This window comes from Varanus komodoensis, unplaced genomic scaffold (genome assembly GCF_004798865.1).
Source record: "Varanus komodoensis strain SLA01 unplaced genomic scaffold, ASM479886v1 scaffold115, whole genome shotgun sequence".
NCBI classification, from domain to species: Eukaryota; Metazoa; Chordata; class Lepidosauria; order Squamata; family Varanidae; genus Varanus; species Varanus komodoensis.
In genome coordinates, this window is record NW_025335330.1 from 838,107 (window position 1) to 857,507 (window position 19,401).

At 55.9% G+C, this 19,401-nt stretch overlaps 1 protein-coding gene across 4 annotated transcripts in view; it reads left to right on the forward strand.

Moving 5' to 3' along the window:
* The window catches only part of DLG1 (discs large MAGUK scaffold protein 1), a 103,092-nt gene that overhangs the window by 52,217 nt on the left and 31,474 nt on the right, over positions 1 to 19,401 (forward strand). For all 4 annotated transcript variants that reach the window (XM_044421154.1, XM_044421155.1, XM_044421157.1 and 1 more), the window contains 7 exons: positions 3,567 to 3,620; positions 5,703 to 5,753; positions 6,851 to 6,975; positions 8,803 to 8,972; positions 9,233 to 9,369; positions 14,438 to 14,582; positions 17,704 to 17,830. In XM_044421154.1, coding sequence (XP_044277089.1) covers positions 3,567 to 3,620; positions 5,703 to 5,753; positions 6,851 to 6,975; positions 8,803 to 8,972; positions 9,233 to 9,369; positions 14,438 to 14,582; positions 17,704 to 17,830 — 809 coding nt within the window. The remainder of the gene's footprint in view (positions 1 to 3,566; positions 3,621 to 5,702; positions 5,754 to 6,850; positions 6,976 to 8,802; positions 8,973 to 9,232; positions 9,370 to 14,437; positions 14,583 to 17,703; positions 17,831 to 19,401) is intronic.

Here is a 19,401-nt window from a genome sequence, read left to right on the forward strand (position 1 = left end):
GCAGGTCCCCTCGGAGCCTCCTTTTCTCCAGGCTGAGGAGACCCAGCTGCCTCAGTCTCCCCTCGTAAGACGCAGTAGAATTACCTGCACAGCTGCCACTCTGCCTCTGGCTTTCTACCTCCATTCGTCTCCGTGGTCTCTGTGCGTCGCGCACACGGGCCTGCACAGGGCCTAGACCGGGTGTGCTGAGTTGGGGGGAGCCTCTCCAGGAGGTGCAGGAGAGGCACTCATTCCTGCGCACTCCCGCAGTTCGTTTTTGGTCGCCAGTGGGTGAAACTTGGCATCGCTCCACTCTCTGTTTCTGCCATGAAGTGCTCACCCTGTTTGCTCCTCCTCGCCTGGCCTTGCATCTCTCGTGCCCTCTTGCTTCCGCTCAGCTACCCACCGGCCCACTCGCACACTTTTCTACAGTGCCCCGCCCCCAGCATGCATTGCTGCCTGTGTCTCCCGGTGTTTCCCCGAGATCCCAACCTGCGCTCTCCCCTCCCCTCCCCTCTCCTGCTGCTCCCCCTGGCACGGTGGCGCCGGCAGCCTCCCGTGAGTGTGCCTCCTGCGAGGCCGGCCTGCCACCCAGCAGGGTCATCTCTGCGTCTCTCTGCCTTGGCCAGGAGTGCGTCGTGGAGACCTGCGCCCCTTGCCAGGCTTCAAGAAGCGGATCTGCTGTCAGTGGGCAGGTTGGCTGAAGGCCAGATGGTGGAGCAGGGCCCTCTGGGTGGCCGACTGGTCCAAACAGGGCCCAGACCGCCCTTCGACCTGTGAGGGCCACGAGGCGGTGAAGGCTGCGAAACCGCCAGTGGGGAGGGCGGGATTGGCTGGAGGAAGGGCCTTCTCTGTAACTGCCCCACATCCTTGGAACTCTCTTCTGGAAGGGTGTGACTGGCACCCTCATCGCCCCATTCCCACTGCCAAGTGAAGACCGTTTTATTCAGCCCTTGTTCTTAGATTCATGCTTTTATTTGGTTTTCGCTGCTGGCTTTATTGTTGCTTATATTATTGTTCTTTATCCTCCGTTTTTCTCATTTTATGTTAGTTGGATTTTATGTGCCGTTCTGTTTATTACATTTATGTTATGATGTTGTTTCTTGTGAGTCAGAGAGTCCTCAGGTGGCATATAAATGCGATGGGTGGGTGGGTGGATGATGAGGGGCCATGTGAGCCCGTGCCGGGGCCCTGGCTCCCGCCAGCTGCCCGTCGATCCTGCAAGGCTGGGAGGATGATGTCCTGGTTTATGTGGGAGGAGGAAGTGACCTTGGGCCTGATGGCCGGACCTGGGCGGAAGACTGCCTTGTGCCTGTGGAAGGCCGGGTAAGGGTGTGAAGCGCTTGCTGGCTTGGCAGGCAGATGTGACAGCTACTGGAAAGGCTGCATAGAAGCATGTATTCATTTTGCAGCTTTATCAGACAACAGGCAAGTTTTCTGGGCATTGCACAACTGTCACTAAATACAATAAAAATATAAAAACAAATAGGAAAAGACATAAAATTACATTGGACATTTTAAACCAGATTTTAACAACTAAAACCAGGCCGTGCTGCTAGGCCTGCTATACACAGCTGACAACACCCCCCACCGCCAGCTCCATGTGCCATGTGGAGCTGGTAGATACCTCAGCAGAGAGATGTCATTCACCTGACGCCGGAACGGTAGCAAAGCTGGTGCCCCTTGGGCCTCCCTGGGGAGGCCATGCCTTAATTTGAGGGCCGCCTCAGAGAAGGCTCTGCGTGCTGCCACCATCTGAGCCTCCCTTGGAGAAAGCCTTTGGAGAAACATCTCAGACGCCGAGTGTGGCATCCAGATGGATTCCTTTGCCTTCCCCTTTCCAAGTTTGAATTTAGTGTGAATATGGACTCTGATTGAACAAGGCTGTAAGAATGCAAGTTACAAGGGCCTTATTTTGTCTTTTGGCAACAACATGAGTTTCAGATGCGCATATGGGGTGATTTAATCTATAAGTAAGTAGATCTGAAAATCACACTTACCTTCTCGTGTGGCTGCTGACCTTGCCGGTGTGCCACTACTGTGGCTTTGAGCTGAGCTGGAAAAGGCCTAGAAGGCCGTGGAGCCCATCCCCTGCTCTGCTTCCATGTGGGGGCACCCAGCCAACCGGACCAGCACCTTGCCAGCCTAGCAAAGGTGACTCTGCATGCTGGCTTGATGTGTAGCTATGCTATGCGTAAGAAAAGACTGAGGTTTTCCAGGTGGCTTTCTTTGTAACAGCGGTGTCTGCTGCTTTTACATAATTTCACATTGTTTAAAACGTAATGGTATTTATCCAGTAGTTATTTTCCTTATTTCAGCCTTGGTTTTAAACTGCTGGTTTACATGGTGGTTTTATTGCAACATGAGTGCGTATTCTACGAGCTGTTGTGTGAGTTGTGGCGGGGATGTCGCACACGCACACAGGCAGCACGGGGGTCGGATTCGGAGTGACTGTCTCGGCCTTCCATCAAGTCGCAGCAGCTCCCTGGAGCCTGCCAGGCTTGGCGGATGCTCTCGCGGGTGCAGGGCACGCGGAGCGAACAGTTGTTGCGGCCACACCGCCCGGCCCAGGATCGCACGAGGCCGATGAGGTGCATTTGATGGCCCAGGCCCTGTGCACCAGCAGGTGGACCGTGGGCGAGGCAGGTCCTCCCAAGGGGCCTGGAGGCTTCCGAAGTCCCATCATACTTAGTACCCTAAACTGGCCTGCGTTGGCTTGGACTTTCCCCAGCCTTGCTTCACACACAGAAGCATGCAAACCGAGCGAGGCAGAAGGGGTCCCCGGGCCATCTAGTCTGACCCCCGGCTCCAGCTGGCTCTGCTCGCTACATGCCCACCATGTGAACATCCAGCCTGTCCTTGAACACCCTCAGTGATGGGGCCTGAGCTACCTCCTGGAGAAGCCCCTTCCGTGCCCTGGGGGCTTGGTGCTGGCCTGGTCCGAGGATGTTTGGGCTTGCCTTGGGCCCCAAATGGTTTTCACGCTCAGCAAAGCCACAGGTTAATTTGAAGATACCACTTCTTTCTTTCATCCTAGAAAATAGGAGCAGGCCCCTAGTCAGGTCCCTTCCGTGGGGGTTCGGTGTGTTTTTTAACCTGCTGCCTCCTGCTGTGGTCCCCATCCAGATCGGGAATCCTGCGGCTGCACGTTTCATTGCCAAAATCTGATCACTGTTTTACAATGGACATTGCAGATATGTCTCCCCCCCCCCCCCCCGGTTCGGTAACAGACCAATCTGGGCTAAGTTTCCTGTACTAGCTGTATCTTCAACGTAACACATAGCTTGAGTCTTACACAAAGGCATTCACAGGTTTGGAAAGATTTCTGGATATGATCAGCAAGAATCTGGCTTTCAAATGAATTAACAGTTTGTTAACCGACATGTAATCAAACGTCAGAGTAATTGGTGGCTTCTTTCACTGGGTGTTGCTTATTCATCTTTACGAACAGGCAGCTTGCAAGTCTCGCAGAGCAGTGCTGGTCCCTTTAAAGCGAGCTGTGGTCAATATGCCAGCCAGGAGTTTGGGCCGGTGACTGTCCCTCAGGTGCTGCTTCTAATGTGCACCTTTCTGTTTTGAATCTCAAGGCAAACCCTCCTCCAGTTGTGGTGAACACGGAAACTGCGGAGGCACCAACTTACGTAAGTTTCTCCTGTATGTCCTTGAGCAATGCTAAGACTTCCAGGCCGCTTTGCATGTCATGCCAGACCACTAAAAGGAAGAGCTGAGGTGGAGTTGTCGCTCGCCGAACGACCCTCGGTGCTCCCGATGGAGAGTGGGCGCACATCAGTTCGGCGTGTCGCTCCCCCCCCTGACCCCGCCGGTCCTCCGGCCCCCTCCAGGCATGCATTGCAAGCTCCCTTGCGCCGCACGCCCTCCTCCCGGCAGCAGCATCGCTCTCTTACCACAGCGCCCTTGCAATCGTGCGCTTCATTCGTAACTGCCCTTTTCTGGCCTTCACAAGTACGCAGGTGCATGATTTCCCTTTCGCCTGTGCCTGCTTTCCAGCTCATCTGTCCGTTTTCTTACACGTTGCCCACTCCATTCCGGTACTTCCATCGAGAAGTTTATTGTGAGGGGACCTCCTTGTTATGAGGGCAGGTTGGCAGATGAGACCAGCCAGCTGGGATACGGATGGGATGGAGTCGCGGCTTTTGGTCCACACCCTTGGTTGAAATGGAAATGTTTACTATTCTGCTCACGTTGAATGCCAGTTAATTGCATGGCTTTGTTGCTCAGCTTGTATGTGAAATGTTAGGGTTCTTAGTGTACCTTGTAAGGGGGGCCTGCTAGGCAGAGGGTGTGATTTTATCACTCCATCAGGTGAAGCAGTGTGAGTGTCCCATCCTCTTGTGCCAAGCATGGGTAACTCGCGGCCTTCCGGTCGTCTTGGCCTGCAGCTCCGCCTGTCTCTGCTCCCTGACTGTTGGTGAGGCCCATGGGGGTCTTAGACTGAAATGCGCAGGGAGTCACACGCTGCCCACTTCTGCTCTGTGAATGAGGCTGAAACCCCACGGAGCCATGGATGCTTAACCTTATGCCCATTCTTAGCAGCATCACAATCACGTTTGCCTGTCAAATGGCCGTCGAAAGCCCCGAGGTTGCAAGTACCTCTGTCTGAAGGTGCCCTTGCGGGAATGGCAGGCCCTGTCATGCAGGCCTGCGAGCGCGGCTGTTGCTACAGGTCGCAAGCTGCCCGGAACCCACTGGCTGCAGGCCAGTTTCTGTCAGGCTGGCTAAACTGGGTCACAAGCTGGACTGGTGTGTATGATCACCACAACAAGCCACGATGGACTATGATAGCCGTGGGTGTCAGCTCGTGCCCCCCCCCCCCCCCCGTGGCTTCTCATGCTGTGAGCCTAGCGGGTTTATTGTGGGGGGTTGCTATTCAAAAAGCCACCCTTCCCAGGTTCAGATGGTGTGAGAGGGCCACCGTGGCTCCTTAAGATGACGTGTAAATGCATTGTATTACAACAACAACAACGCAAAATACTGGATTTTCCAGAAAGCCCTTATTACTGGGAGCTGAAAATGAGGCAGTACTTGTTTCCCTATCTGTCACATGGGAATGTTAGTGACAATGTAAGATTTCTGGGCAAATCAGGTTATGTGAATCATTCCAGAAATACTGTTAATTGGCATTAAAAGAATAAACTTATCCTGGCATGCCATGCTTTTTTTTTCCTTGGGGACCAACATTTCCTCCCTGCTGTCGAGAGGAAATGTTTTTTTCCGAAACCAGAAGTAATCGTGGGCACCTCATTCTTTCCTTAGGGGGTGGGTCCTCAAACTACAGCCATGGGCCAAACCCGGCCCACCATGCCCATTTATCTGGACCACCTCAGAGGTTTGGACTCACAGAGATCGTTCTGGACTCGCTCGGAGAAAATGAAGCCGCTGCTGCGTGTGCCCCACACTGGCCCCTGTTGAAAAAGTTTGAGGACCGCCCCCCAGGGTATCCCCGTGGAGTCGTTGCCCTTTTGCTGGCATGGCGGCCTTTTCCGGGCGGCAACCACTGGGGAAGGCATGGAGCTGCTGCTGGGCAGGGCTAGTCTTGGGAGGCCCTGAGGGTCGGGGAGGTCTGTCTTGCGGCACGCGTGGGCTGGCCTTTTCCATGGAACGCGAGCCCCATGGGAGGAAATGGTTGAGGACAGCCGTCTGCTGGATCGTTGGCAACAGGCGTTGTGCATACCCCCCGTGACCAGGTTCTCATGTTTGCTTAGGTCAATGGCACAGACGCAGACTATGAATATGAAGAAATTACTCTGGAAAGGGTAAGTAGTTGTTCTCCCAGTCTTTTAATTTGCTCATTCTCCACACCTGCAGCCTCCGTGAACAGACGAATTTGCATTTTTTCCCTCTCGTGGCCCCTGCTGTCGGTTCTGTGTGGCTCGGAAGAATCCGGTGCACTTGCCTGGCGGGGCCGAGCGCCCGCTCGCCGGCGGGGCCGCTGCCTGCTCCGGCTGAGTCCCCTTCGAGTGGCTGGGGCAGCTTCAGCTGATGTCCCTGGGAGCGGCCTGCCGCCTCCGCCACTGGGACAGGGTCCGCTGCCTCCCGCCAGCCCTTGTGGAACTGCCCCTCCTGATGCAGGAATCCAGAGCTACTCTGAGCCGCTGTGCCTCTAGCTCAGCCTAGTTTCCTGGGAAGCTGAAGCCTTGGACTGGAAGCAGCGAGGGCAGATCAGTGGCCAACCCTCAAAGACGAGGGTGCGGGGTGAAGGGCCGCAGGGCCGCGCCAGGGAGGTGCAGAGGCTGACTCGCCCACAAGCGAGCTTGGAACTGGTGGGCTGCTGCTTGGAGAGGCTCCTCCCGTGCCGCTGGCTGGTGGGCCACTGGCCGCACATGATCCCTGGGGGGAGGGGCAGACTAAAGCCCCCCCCCCACATGCTTCTGGCTGCTTTTGGGGTGCTGGAGGAGGCCTCAGCTTCCGCCCATGGCTCCCGCTTCCCTGCTGCCTTCAGCCACTTGGTGGGACTGGCACTTGTAAGACGGCAGGAGCGAGTGCTTCGCGAGGCAGCCCCCCGCCCGTGTCCCCGGCCACGGCAGCCCCCCGCCCGTGTCCCCGGCCACGGCAGCCCCCCCGCCCTGGCTCCGGCCTTGGACCGCCAGGCTGGAGCAGCGACGCCCACAGAAGCCCCCTCGGTGCGCGAATCCCCCGGGCGCGAACGACCTTACGCGCGGCGGCAGGAGGACAGCTGCGTGAGAGCGTGCACCTGCTTTAGTTGCGCTTCTGCCAGATGCAGGCATGGATGCCGGGACCATTCAGCAGCTCGAGGTCGCGTTTGCCCCAGCTGTGGCTAGAAACGGCATGTAAAAGCAGTTCTTCCTTTTGGTGCAGTGAACTCTCGAGGCAGCAGGTGTCTGTTTTTCAGGGAAACTCAGGACTCGGCTTTAGCATTGCGGGAGGCACAGACAATCCGCACATTGAGGATGACTCGAGTATCTTCATCACCAAGATCATCCCAGGGGGGGCCGCTGCACAAGATGGAAGATTGCGGTACGTCGGCCCCACTTGCTCACGCTTTGCTGACGTCTCCTGCCCCTTTTGTCAGCTGTCCTGAAAAGAGGACCCTGTCTGGGGCATGCGGTTCTGATGCTAATGTCATGTAAATAGAATGTAAAGAGGAAGGAGAGACAGGTGGGGGGAGCACGAGGGAGGGAGGGAGGGAATCTGGTAACTGATAGAAGGGAACAGGCACAGGAGTTAAATGATTATTTTGCTTCCGTGTTCTCCCCAAAGCAGGTTTGGGGGGACCTACCTGGTGGGCTAGATGAAGTTGGGGTTATGAGGTCACAGATTGGAGCCACCTCCCTAGAGGTCGAGGCGCTCCTCAGGGTCCTGGATGCTACAAAGGTGCCAGGCCCTGATGGGTACTCTGGGCGGGGGTCCTCTTGCATCCGCTGGCCTTCTTTTTTGAGGCCTTGTAAAAAACGGGAGAAGTTCCGGGGGACTGAAGGTTGGCATCAGTGATTCCAGTCTTCAGAAAGGGTAGTGGAGGGGATATGGGGAACTGCAGGCCAGTTCGCCTCATGTCCACTCTGGGAAAGACAATGGAAAGGCTCATAAGAGGGAAAGCTCTAGAAACCCTGGATAGGGGTGGGAGGTTGGCGGCCACGCAGCACGGATTCCATAATGGTGGAAGGAAGCCCCACGCGTGGGGGCATTCAAGGAAAGATTGGACAGCCACATATTGGGGATTACATATGCGGAGGCGACTGGAGCCGGGGGTCAGACTAGATGGCCTGAGAGGCTCCTCCTGACTCACGTTGTTTCTGTGTTTCAATGTCGTGGCCGCTGTGGGTGGAGGAAAAGCAAACGGTGCTTTGGGTGTGGTGTGGGGATGCGCGAACAGTGATCCTGGCTGGCCGGCGGGGAGAAGGCAAGTGCGTGTGAGTGAGGGGAAGAGGAGAGAGCACTGGCCGATGGTAAGAGGCTCCCTGGACAAGGCGGAGCCTTCCCTGAGCTGCAGGCCTGGACTGGCATGTGCAGGCCCTCCCTGCAGGCAGGGATTCGCTGTGCTGTGCAGGTGGACCGTGCGCTGCCCTGGCCGTGGGCACTAGGGGTTTGGGGATTCCCCGAGAGCGATACGCCAGCCCCGGTTTCCGAAGGAGATGATTTGTTACTGAGTGGTAGCCGGAGCTAGCTCGACTCACAAAACGCCTGGGGGCAAGCCTCGGCACACGCAGGATCCCAGCCCGCTGGGTGCAGGTAGGACAGCAGAGTCCAAAGGACAAAGGGAGTGATTGGCTCTTACAGCTTTCGGACTTGAGGCATTAGGCGCACGCGTGCAGCATTCTGTGCGATTGAAAGACGTGGTTCCTGGAACGGTCCTGATGCTACGATTTGCACGAGTGTTAAGAAACAGTGAGGTGCAGGGGTAGTATGGCGTCTCCCTGCCTGGACGGCCGGGTTCCCGCTCTGCCTGGAAGCCAAGTGCAGGCCCGTTGCTGCTCTTGCCCGCAGCACGGCCTGATGAGGGGCGCTGCGGGCGTGCGGGGTGCGTGGCCCTCGCGCCATCTCAGTGGCGGAAAGGGAAGCTCCTCAGCTCTGCGGAAGAGACGGCCAGGACCGGGGCGGCTCTGACCACGGCCTGTTGGACTGTTGCAAGCGACTGGGCTCTCGTGCCGAGCGAGGCCGGCCTTTTAAAGGGCTGGAGCCCCAGGCCTGCTCTTTTTAGGGTTCAGGTGCGTTACAGGCCCAAAGGAGCCTTTCCTGCTTGCCGGGTGGCTTGGAATGTTGGGTGGCCAGTTGGGATCGCTATGCATGGCGGGGCCTGGAGACGTCTGAATCCTGCTCAGGGGAATCTTTGCTCCCTGTGTGCAGAGTGAACGACTGTATTTTGCGTGTGAATGACGTGGATGTCCGTGAGGTGACGCACAGCAAGGCTGTGGAAGCCTTGAAGGAGGCGGGCTCCATGGTGCGACTGTACATCAAAAGAAGGAAGCAAGTGACGGAAAAAATCGTGGAACTGAAGCTCGTGAAAGGCCCCAAAGGTTTGTGTTGTCGAATGGGAGCCCCGCTGGAGGGCGGTCCCTCTCGCTGCAACGCCACCGATGCGTCTCTGGGCCCCGGTGTGTTCCCCCTCCTCGCCAGGTGGCAGTTCTCCAGGAGGCCCTTGCCATGGCGAGTCACTGTGTGGGCACAGGTGTCACGTCCAGAGGCTGTGCCAGCGCGGCCCTCGTGCGTGGCCAGGGCTTCCCGGCAAGCAGGCGTGGCGAAAGTGCAGCACCTCACTGCCGCTCTCTTGAAGCAGGTCTCGGGTTCAGCATTGCTGGTGGCGTTGGGAACCAGCACATTCCCGGGGACAACGGCATCTACGTCACCAAAATCATCGAAGGCGGCGCAGCGCATAAGGACGGCAAGCTCCAGATTGGAGACAAGCTCATGGCTGTAAGTTGGAACCACACATTCCCTTTGCGTCCTTTGCACGACTCTTGATAGTCCAGAGAACGTGCTCTTGCCAGTCTTGGTGGAACTTGCCGCTTGGAGTGGCACTTGTGGGACTTGATGGGCATTTCTGGGCTGCAGGCACCCTGTGAAACCCCCACCCCTTCGTGCCCCTCGAGCCTCCCCCTGGCCTGTGGCTGCAGATCCCGCGTTCTCTTTGGGGGCACTGTGCGTCGGGCACGTGAGCTCTGCGCACGTGTGTGTGTGTGTGTGGAGCTGCTTCGGGAAGATTCCAAGGCTGATTAATTAGTGTTCGGGGGGGGGGAGCCCGGCCCCTATCCACAGCTGGGGACGGGGACGGGGCTCCCCCGGAGATCCCAGTTCTCTTCGACTGCTGTCATGAGTGCCTCGGGAAGTTCTTCTCTACTTACCTCGTGGACTTTTTGGCCTTTGCCCTTCCTCAGAATCATATCGTCTCTAGGTTTTTCTCCTCCTTCATTGTCTTCTCACTAGGAAAAGAACATGGATATTATTACTGCTGCCCCCCTCCCACCCCCGCTTTGGCTCCCCTGCCTTCATTGGTTAGGCAAAAAAGCGCTGAAGGCCCCGTTCCACCATGTGCAGCATGTGGCAGCAACCTGCCGCCTGCCAACGGCTGTTCCCCGGATCTTTTTTGCCTGGGAGAAACATATGTTTTCGTCGCCTGCTGTCATTGCCAGGCATTCACTAAACAGGCGAGAAAACATTGGGCAGCCCGCCTAAAAGCTGCCCCCCCCCCCCCGCGGACAACACCCAACCATCCACTTCAGGTGCACCTTCCTCGGCTAATCTGGACAAACGGCTGGCTGAAATATCCACTAAGAATAAGACACCTGAGAAGGACGAAAAAGGGAAATGCCCAGCCTTACCAAAGAGAAAGAAGGTGGCCAGTGCTCCCAGAATGCTCGGATGCCCCCTGTCACTGGCCTCCCGTGCACTGAAGACACGGCACCCACGCAAGACCCAGGCCACCCTTTCATCCCGGCACTGGGACCGGCTCAGGAACCTCCGTTGCCGCCTCCACAAAGTACCTCAGTTTCAGAGGCAGAAATCGAGACCCGTCGCCCACAATACTGCTGCAACCAGCCCCTGCCTCAGCACGGAGGTGCGACTCCCCTGCGTCTTCTATCCTGAGTGTTCTCCTTTCTACCCAACCGGATGGATGCCGTTACCACTCTCAGTCTCTGATAAGGAGCATTGTTCTTGTTAGTCGCAAAGTCGTGTCTGACCGATTGCGTCCCCACAGACAGCACTCCTCCGGGCCCTCCTGTCCTCCTCCATCCCCCGGAGTCCACTCAAGCTCACGCCGACTGCCCCAGTGACTCCATCCAGCCACCTCATCCTCTGCCGTCCTCTCCTTCTTTTGCCATCAATTGTTCCCAGCATCAGGCTCTTCTCCAGGGAGTCCTTCCTTCTCATTAGGTGGCCAGAGCATTTGAGCTTCACCTTCAGGATCTGGCCTTCTAGACCTTGTCAACTCCCCCCGTTGCCAGGATGTCGAGGTGGAGTGCTACCGAGAACCCGGGGCTTAGTTGACTAGACATGGAAGACCCCATGGGGGGAGCCCAGTTGGATCCTATTGGTACTCTCCTCGTGCTGATACCACCCTCCCAGCACCGCTCCCTGGGCTTGGCAAAACACGGGGGAACAGCGCTGCAGGGTTCCCCTCCATCTGTAATAGAGCATTTCGTACTGTTTTACCTGTCCATTGCCACTCAGAGTCCTACACCAGCCAGATGATTATCCTCCTATCTTTCCTTCAAAACCCTTCCAAGCTGGAAGAGCTAGCCCTCCGTTCTGGATGTCTGTAGGGCATTAGCCATTTATAAACCCAAAACTCTGACAATTGCAGAGACGATTGCATATGGTGTCCCACACCAGGGAGCTCCTACCTCCCCCCAAAGACTCTAACTGGATAGTTCATGCTGTATCTCTAGCCGATGAACTCTCCGGCTCCGTTAGAGTACATGCTACTAGGGCAAGTGCTACCGCTGCAGCCTTGTATGCAGGAGTGTCTCTCACTGACCTCTGCAGCGCAGCTGGAGAGGACTGTGCCTTTGGTAGAGCTGAGACCCTGGAGAGGATTGCGCCCTCGCTAGAGCTGTCCTCTCCTCCCTCCTCTCCCTCCTCAGCAACACGGCCGTCCTCTTTGAGGTAAGCTTGCCAGTCGCCCACACGTGTGATGCACGGAGACCACGAAGAATGAGGACAGGGTGTCCTACCTGTGACTGTCATTCTTGGAGTGGCCATCTGTGCATCCACACATGCCCACCCACCCTCTCCCTGGTGTCATTTTTTCCCTCTGATGCAGCATTAACACATCTCTTATCTACATGTGGTTGGCGGTCTCATTTTTCCGAACTGAGTTTGTGGTGGGAACTCTGCCCCTCACGCTAGATGTGACGGGTCCTGGCTACCACTGAACACTAATGAATCGGCTTTGGAATCTTCCCCAAGCAGACGGCCACTCAAGGAACGGCAGTTGCGGGTAAGAAAGCTGCCCTTCCTTACAGAAAAAAACTTCAAAGGCTACTCGCTTCTCACGCAGCTGAGTCAGATGTCCATCTTTTCTTTCTGGACCCAGAAGATCAGCACTGACCATTGTACATGGCCTAGGCTGTCAGGCATTTCATGCCTCGTGCAGGTTGGGGTAAATCAGAGCAGTATGACAGCAGAACCAGCTGCCTGGAGAGGGGGGAGGGGCTCTCCCACACTAGAGGCATTTAAAAAAACTGGACAGCCATCGGCGTGGAATAGTGTACATCCTGCAGCATCAGGGAGTTGGACCTGATGGCCTTCTTGATGCCTTCCAACCCTATTGTTCTGTGATTCTGTGTTGGGAAACTGAGCATAAATTGGTACATCCCAGAAAAATTATTGCTAAATGCACATTAGATGAATAATTTTAATAAGGAACAGAGCCAGGAGCAGGGTGAGGACGCGGGACAGATACCTGGAAGGTCAGGGTCAGGTGGAAAGCCAGAGGAAAGAAAGGAGCTGGCAGGAGTCAAGGCGCAGGGCAGGGCAGGGCAGGGCAGGGCTCAGATCAGGAGCCCAGCCCAGAGCAGCCGTCGCAAAGGCACCGTCACCTCTCAGCCGGGAGCATCTAGCCCTCACTTCAAGCAAACGACTTGCCCACAAACTTCCAGCCCCTACTGGAGGGTAGTTCGGAAACCTGCCACGAGGGACTGTGCCCACACCTAGCGGGAGGCCTTCCCTGACTGCCGTGTGGCGTGGCTTTGAGCTGGCCAAGTGCTTGATGCAGGAAGCACTGCTCTTCTTGAGTTCTCTGTTCAAATGTAGCCTCAAGGAAGCCTCCATCCACGTCTGCGTGCCCACAATCTCATCCTTCCATGCATTGATCCAGGGACTTTCTACCTTCTCTAACCCCTCCACTCACCCATTTCTCCATGGCCTCAAAAATCAGGCCCCATGAGTCTGCTGGAGCCTGTGCATCTTAGCATGTATTACAATATATACACAGCGCAGTCACATAATTAATATTGACATTAAAACAATCAGCTATTAAAAGGTCTGTTTCTGTGCTATTGCAACCTACTAGTCCAGAAATCCAGGGGATCAGCTGGATGTCCATCTCTCAGAATATTTCAAGAATGGATCTCAAGTTCTAACAAAATGATCTTCCCATCCCGTCCTGTCCTGTCCCATAATCCAAAAGTTCCTCTAGGTGGCTTACAATGCTAGAAGGATAAAAACATACATAAATTACAATAAAACAATTATTAATCAGATAAAAGAAAAATGATAGAGCACCTCAAATAAATGTATTCACAAACTTCAATAAACAACCAACAAATTAACCAAAATAAGATTTTAAAAATCCATAACAAAAGTATGAAATGAAATTAAATAAAATCAACCAAAAACGTGTTTCAATAAAAGTTTCCATCTGGCGCCTAAAAGAAAGAAGAGTAGGCGCCAGCCAGGTGCTATCCCTGGGGAGTGAATTCCAGAGTCTGGGCGCTGCTGCTGAGAATGCCCTTGCCCTGGATCTCACGAGGGGAGGGCGCCCGGGGGAGGACTTCCAAAGAGGACCGAAGTGGACAGGAAGGAATATACGGAGAAAGGTACCCTGGCATTTCCCACCGAGCCAAATGGAAGCAGGAAGTTGGCTTTTCCATCAAGGCCACTATCCATATCCTGTCCAGGTATCTCTCTATTGTGTGCCCGTGGGTCTCTTTCCAACCCTTAGAATCTCAGCTCTCGCAGCTCCCTAAAGCATCGCCTGCCGTTCTTCACAATGGAGCCCCGATATCCCCCAGTAAAGGATGAAAAGTAATAGTTTCATCAGAGATTAGTATCTGTTGTATTAGTTTATTCAACCATTCCATGCCAAAGAGTTTTGATTTCTGGACAGAATAACCCCATATACTTAAGTTAACCCTGTAAGCCACATTTTCTCCAGCACATATCTGGTAATGGATTATTAATTTTATGTAATTTTGTGAGGCACGAATGCCTTCCGTAGACTGTCTTTAAAACCATTTTTGGATCCAGCTGACACTGACTGAAAGGGTTTCGGCTTAAATCATACTCTTGCCCATGACTCTGCTGACGTTAAGAATACTTAGGTTTTTCCCAAGTCATATTCGCTCCAATTTTACTACTGCATTCAGTTTCAATAATTGTTTTATAGATAAGTGAGACTAACCCCCCTTTTATTAAATTCTTTAGTACAGTACTCTTCAAATGTTGCAAGTGCTCGTATGCCTGCTAGATTATACAGCCCCAGTTGTGCTGCTGCAGCCGGGCAGGAAGGCGCCGTTCATGCCGCACGGGCTTCCTGCCGAGGAGTGTGGCTGCGCGCACGCCTGTTCCCGGAAGGCTAAAACTGCTCCGGGGGGGGCGGGGTGGGGGGGCGGCTGAAGCTGCCCACTGAGTGTGCTTTCGCCAGCCGGCGCAGCCGCCGAGTTTACGTACCCACTGGGGGGTGTGCACCAGCAGCTCTTGGAAATGCCCCATCTTATTCAGGAATTCGCACATTTAGTCTATCCCTTCCCTTCCTGTCCAGGTGAACAGTGTCTGCTTAGAAGAAGTTACACATGAAGAAGCCGTGACTGCCTTAAAAAATACCTCCGATTTTGTTTATCTGAAAGTTGCAAAGCCCACAAGCATGTTTATGAATGACAGCTATACCTCTCCAGACATCACTAACTGTAAGTTTATTTGTGCTTAACATTTTGCTTATCGAACACTTCCTGAAGACAGAAACAAACAAAAAAATGTTTTCTGTTTGCTGCTTGTGTTGGCCTTGTGTAAGAATGTATCACAGAATTCTTGTGTCTTGCCCTCCCATTTATAAAGAATACTTTCACAGTGGAAACTATGGCTAAAAATGCAGCCACAGAGAAAGACTAATGACAATTCTGCATGGACTGTTAAGTACAAGATCGGCAAGAGTCTGGATGCATGAGCACCCTGGGAGCAGCAAGCAAGGGAGTGGCCGGGAGGGGCGCTGGGCACCAGGAGATTTGTAGAAGTGGTGTGGTATTCAACCCAGAATGGCAGGACCTCTTTCTCCCAAGGGCTGCATGTGTACCTTTCCTTATGGGTTAGGCACGGGCCTTGGCTCCTTGGTCCGTGGGTGGGTCTCCAGGCTGGAAGCACAACTCGCCTTGTGCTTGGTCTGCCCCTTTGCCACTCGGAGTACCCCAAGGAGTGAGGCGGCTGGCTTGTCCTGGCCTTGCTCAGCTCCGAGCTCCCTGCAGAAGGCTTGTTACTCCTCTCCTCCCAACTTCCAGGAATGTTGGAGGCGGGGAATCCTGCCTAGCCGGCATCCCTTCCAGGGCAGGAATGGGGGCAGCTCAGCTGCGCTTTACCACGGGGTCGGGGGGAGGGCAGGACAGAGGCCACCAGAGGCCTGCCGTAGCATCACTTTTGTGTTATCCTGGTGGCGGGGAAGGCGCGGTGGGAGAGCTGCCAGAAGTTTCGCAGCGCTGCGCAGAACATCGAACTTGGCTCTGGTTCCCAGAATGGAGTCAACCTTCGATTTTTTGACTCCTGGCTGAACAGAGGAGAGGAACACGCGGGCCCCCACTGGTCCAGGGAGTATTAGGCACAAGCAACCAGAGTGTGAGCGATCAGAGTGAGCAAGCGGGGAGAGCTCACAGCAGTTTGGTGGGGGAAGGCCCTGACTTCTTCATTTTTCCCTTTAGCGCCCCCCCCCCCCCGCTTTGTTTTCTTCCTTGTCGCACCCTCGCATTTCTTCGTTGTGGTCTCTGCATCACACACGTGGCCTTTGCTGCATTGCACAAGGGCTGGATCAGAGAGAAACTTCCATAGCACAACGTCACGATGTGGGTGGGTGCCCCCTGCCCCTTCCAGGTCCTGGGGTAAGCGGGGGGTCCTGCCCACTTCCTCACTTTCTTTCCAGCTGCACTAGCTGCTGCATCACCTGATTGGACCAGCTTTTGCATCAGTTTTTTTCTATTCACCATTTTTTCCTGCTCTTCCTTCCAGCTTCCCTTTCTCCCTGTTCAAATACGTTCTCTCACTAAAGCTTGCTTTCTCCCACCTTACTTCTACCCACTCCTGGATCGCTACACACGACCGAGGGGATTTTCCCCTTGTAGCTCCCGCCTTTGCCTGCACCCTTTCTTTCTGCTGTGTGCTCCCGCGCCTCCTCCCGCACAGCCGGCCGGCCTTTTGGAGCTGCACCTCGTGCCAGGTGGGCTGGCGTGGGTGGGAGAGGAGTCGGCCAGAAGGAGTGCGGGGCTGAGGGCGCGTGCGCGGGGGGTGTTCCTGCGGTGGCGGAGGCAGTGGACGAGGCACTGAACTGAGCGAGGCAGGCAGAGGCCAGGACGCGTGTCGCCTGCGCAAGGTGTGTGGGGGGCGCGTTTGCTCTGCCCAAGCCTGGCTCCCCAGTGGGAGGCAAGCCAGGGACAGGGATTGCCTGAGGGAGGGAGAATTCTGGGAGTCAGAATTCGGAGGCGCTGGCACAGCAGGCAAGGTGGATGGCGGTGGGAGAAATGAGCAAGCGCCCCTGTGTCAGGCCTGCTGCGCAGTGACATCGGAGTAACAGCAGCTTGAGCGGTTGAACCGGTTGTCCTGACACCTCCAATAAACCCTCCAGGTGTTCGTTTAGTCTGGTCCCGCTAACGGAGGTGATGGAGCGGAGAGGGTTTGCTGCCCCCCCGCCCCCCCGACCCTGCGACAGTTGCTCTTCAGTGGTTGAGGGGACCGGCTGCAAATGCGTTGAACCGCTTGGCGCCGACAGTGGCAGGCTTCGTGTGGGAGGCTGGGCTGCCGTGGGCATCCCCGCAGAGGTGAGGCAGAACGGTTTCCGGAGCATCCGTGGGACAATCCCTGCTTGCAGTCCGGCTTGCAGCGTAATGGATGTGACTTGCAAGGAATAAGAATGAGGAGGGAGGACAAAAGAAGCAAGGCCAGCGCCCGTTCTTGGAGTCAGAATTTTATGTCAGCATAAAAGGCATCTCTGTTGTGTACGTGCCGCCTCTGAAGTGTGGTGAAATACAGATCCAGTAACTGGTTCTGATTACTTGGGAGGTCTCTGGAGGCCTTTACCTCTTGATAGGCTACTCTTGTTTGGTCTGTTATATAAGGGACGATGCTTGCCAGAACCATCGAGAAGCAGCAGTTTAATTGTGTAGCGATACCAGAGCTCACAGACAAATGAAAATCGCCAGATGGCACCGCGACTGGGGACTGGCTAATAAGGGCTTGGCCAACACTGGGGAGGGCAGATTCACCCGCCAGTTTTACTTAATGAAGGGAAGAGAAGAGAGAGAAATGGCACTAATGGTTGTGTGGACAGCTGATCTTTTCTCATTATTGGAATGCCTGTTTTAATGAGAACGTTTGCTTGAAATTAATTTTGTTTTTAATCTTCAGAATTCTGAGCACATGGCTTACTATTTTAAAAAGTGTGAGAATGAGCATCATGTAGAACATTGCTAAAATAAAAAGCGCCAAACCACGGTTTGGGTGACACGGCAGTGCACTGCGCGCTCGGCAACGGACCCGGGAGGGCTGCACGTGCGGCTCGAGGGCCCCAAACGGCCCAGAGGAGGAAGATGGGGAGGCGGAGCCGCGGGCCGTCCGCCCAACTGTGCTGCCGGAACACCGTTTTCCGACTCAGACCTCAGCGAAGTGCTTGAAATGGGTTGATTCTTGGAGGGGCAGCAAGCATCTGTGAAGTAGCTGGCAAGGAGTTGTGTTTCAGCTTGAATGATGGTCACAGTCTTTCTGAGTTCATTTCCTGCCTTGGGTTCGGCGTCAAGTACTTGCAGAGCTCACCGTACTCTTCTCCCTTCTCAGCCTATCCTCAGCCTGCCGGTAGCCACGTGAGCCCGTCCACCTTCTTGGGGCAGTCCCTGACGCCGGCATCGCCGGGACGCTATTCCCCCATTCCCAAGGGGATGCTTGGAGATGATGAAATCACCAGGTAGGCAGCCTCTGCAGAGAGCTCCACGTGCTGCCCGGGATGCCAGATCCAGCGGCGTCCCGGGGGGAGGGGCTGGCCGGGGGAGCCGGGCAGCTTGCGAGGGGCAGGGGCAGCCACGAGCCGAGCCAGCAGAGCAGCGTGGCCGGCGGCGTGGAGCAGCTTTATGCCAGTGCCACCGCAGTCCACTGGTGTCGTCGCGGTGGGAGCCAGATGTCAGGCCCTTTGTCTGCAGAGAGGCTCCCAGGCGCATCTGGAAGCAGTGTGCGATGAAGGCCACACGGCCGCAGGCGGACACCTGGGGAAGCGCTCGGGAAGCGTAGCACCGTTTGGCCTCCACTGAGGCAGTGTCCCAGGCTGGGCGCAGGATGCCGGGCCAGAGCAGGGCTGGCTCTCCGCTTCCTTCCCCCATCATACGGCTGTCCCTGTGCTTGCTTGTGGCTGGAAACAGCGGCAGAAACGCCGTCAGCTCAAAAACAAGGTGCCCCTTGCTCCTGGGAGTTCTCTCAGAGTGCATTTCTGCTTCCAAAGTACTCCCCGGTCCTTAGCACCCTGTTCTCAAGAGCACCGCAGCTCTTTTGCCACGGCTGTGCCGCCAGGTCTCAGTGGCCAGGAGCATGGCCTGCAAGGAGCTGCGCAGCCCTGCAGCGAATGGGTGGTGGCCAGAGGGGCTGCCGCACGGCAGGTCACCTGAGGGAGTGACACCATAAGCGGGGCAGCCGGGGCCCCTGCGGCACCTTCCTAGCTGCAGGCAGTGCGGGAAGTGCAGGGCCGGGCAGGAGCCCACGCGGCTCTTCGGCTGCAGCCAGCCTGCGACTCTTGCCACGCCGCACTCTTGGGCTCTCCGCTCGGGGCTGCCAGGAGCCTCCGCCCACACGTCCCCAGGAGCCCCGAATCTGGCACTGTGGGAAGCCAGGTGACTGCCTTGGGTGAGAAGAGTGGTCGGGAGGGGAGAAGACCCCCCCAACACACACACACACACACACAGACACGCATGCAGGAGGCTGTTATGCAGGGTGGGGTGGCAGGAGAGGCCTGGGTCCAACAGAGCTCTGCCACGGGAGGGAAACTGCATGGAACGTTCCAGGGAGCCTTGTGGGCAGAGCCGGCTGGCTGGGTGGCCCTCGCTGAGGCTGTGGTCAGGTCTCCCCCAGCTCGGCTCCTCTCTCTGCCCTCTAGTCCCAGGGGTTGCATCCAAACCGGTGGGGCTGCTTCTCCTTGGTGTGCCTGAATGGCCGCTTGTTTTCAGTTTTGTTTTGCAGGATGGGGGGTGACTTCTTTGCACCGGATTGGCTGCTTGGGAGCAGAGCTCCTGGGCAAAACAGCGGAGGCAAGAGGCCAGGGGCTGGGCGGGCGGGGGGGGGGGGTGAAGGTCGTGCCCGTGCTGGGCCATCTTGGAGAAGGCAGATGGCGTGTGGCAGGAAAGTGTGGCCTGTAGCTGCGCCCTCTCAGCCCCTGATCAGGCAAGAGCAGGTTTTACTGGGGCCGGGCAAAGGACTGAGGGACTGGCCCCAGTCAGGAGGCCCTTGCCAGGTTTACCGGTGAGGCTGTTCGCATCTTTTTGACTCTCTCCC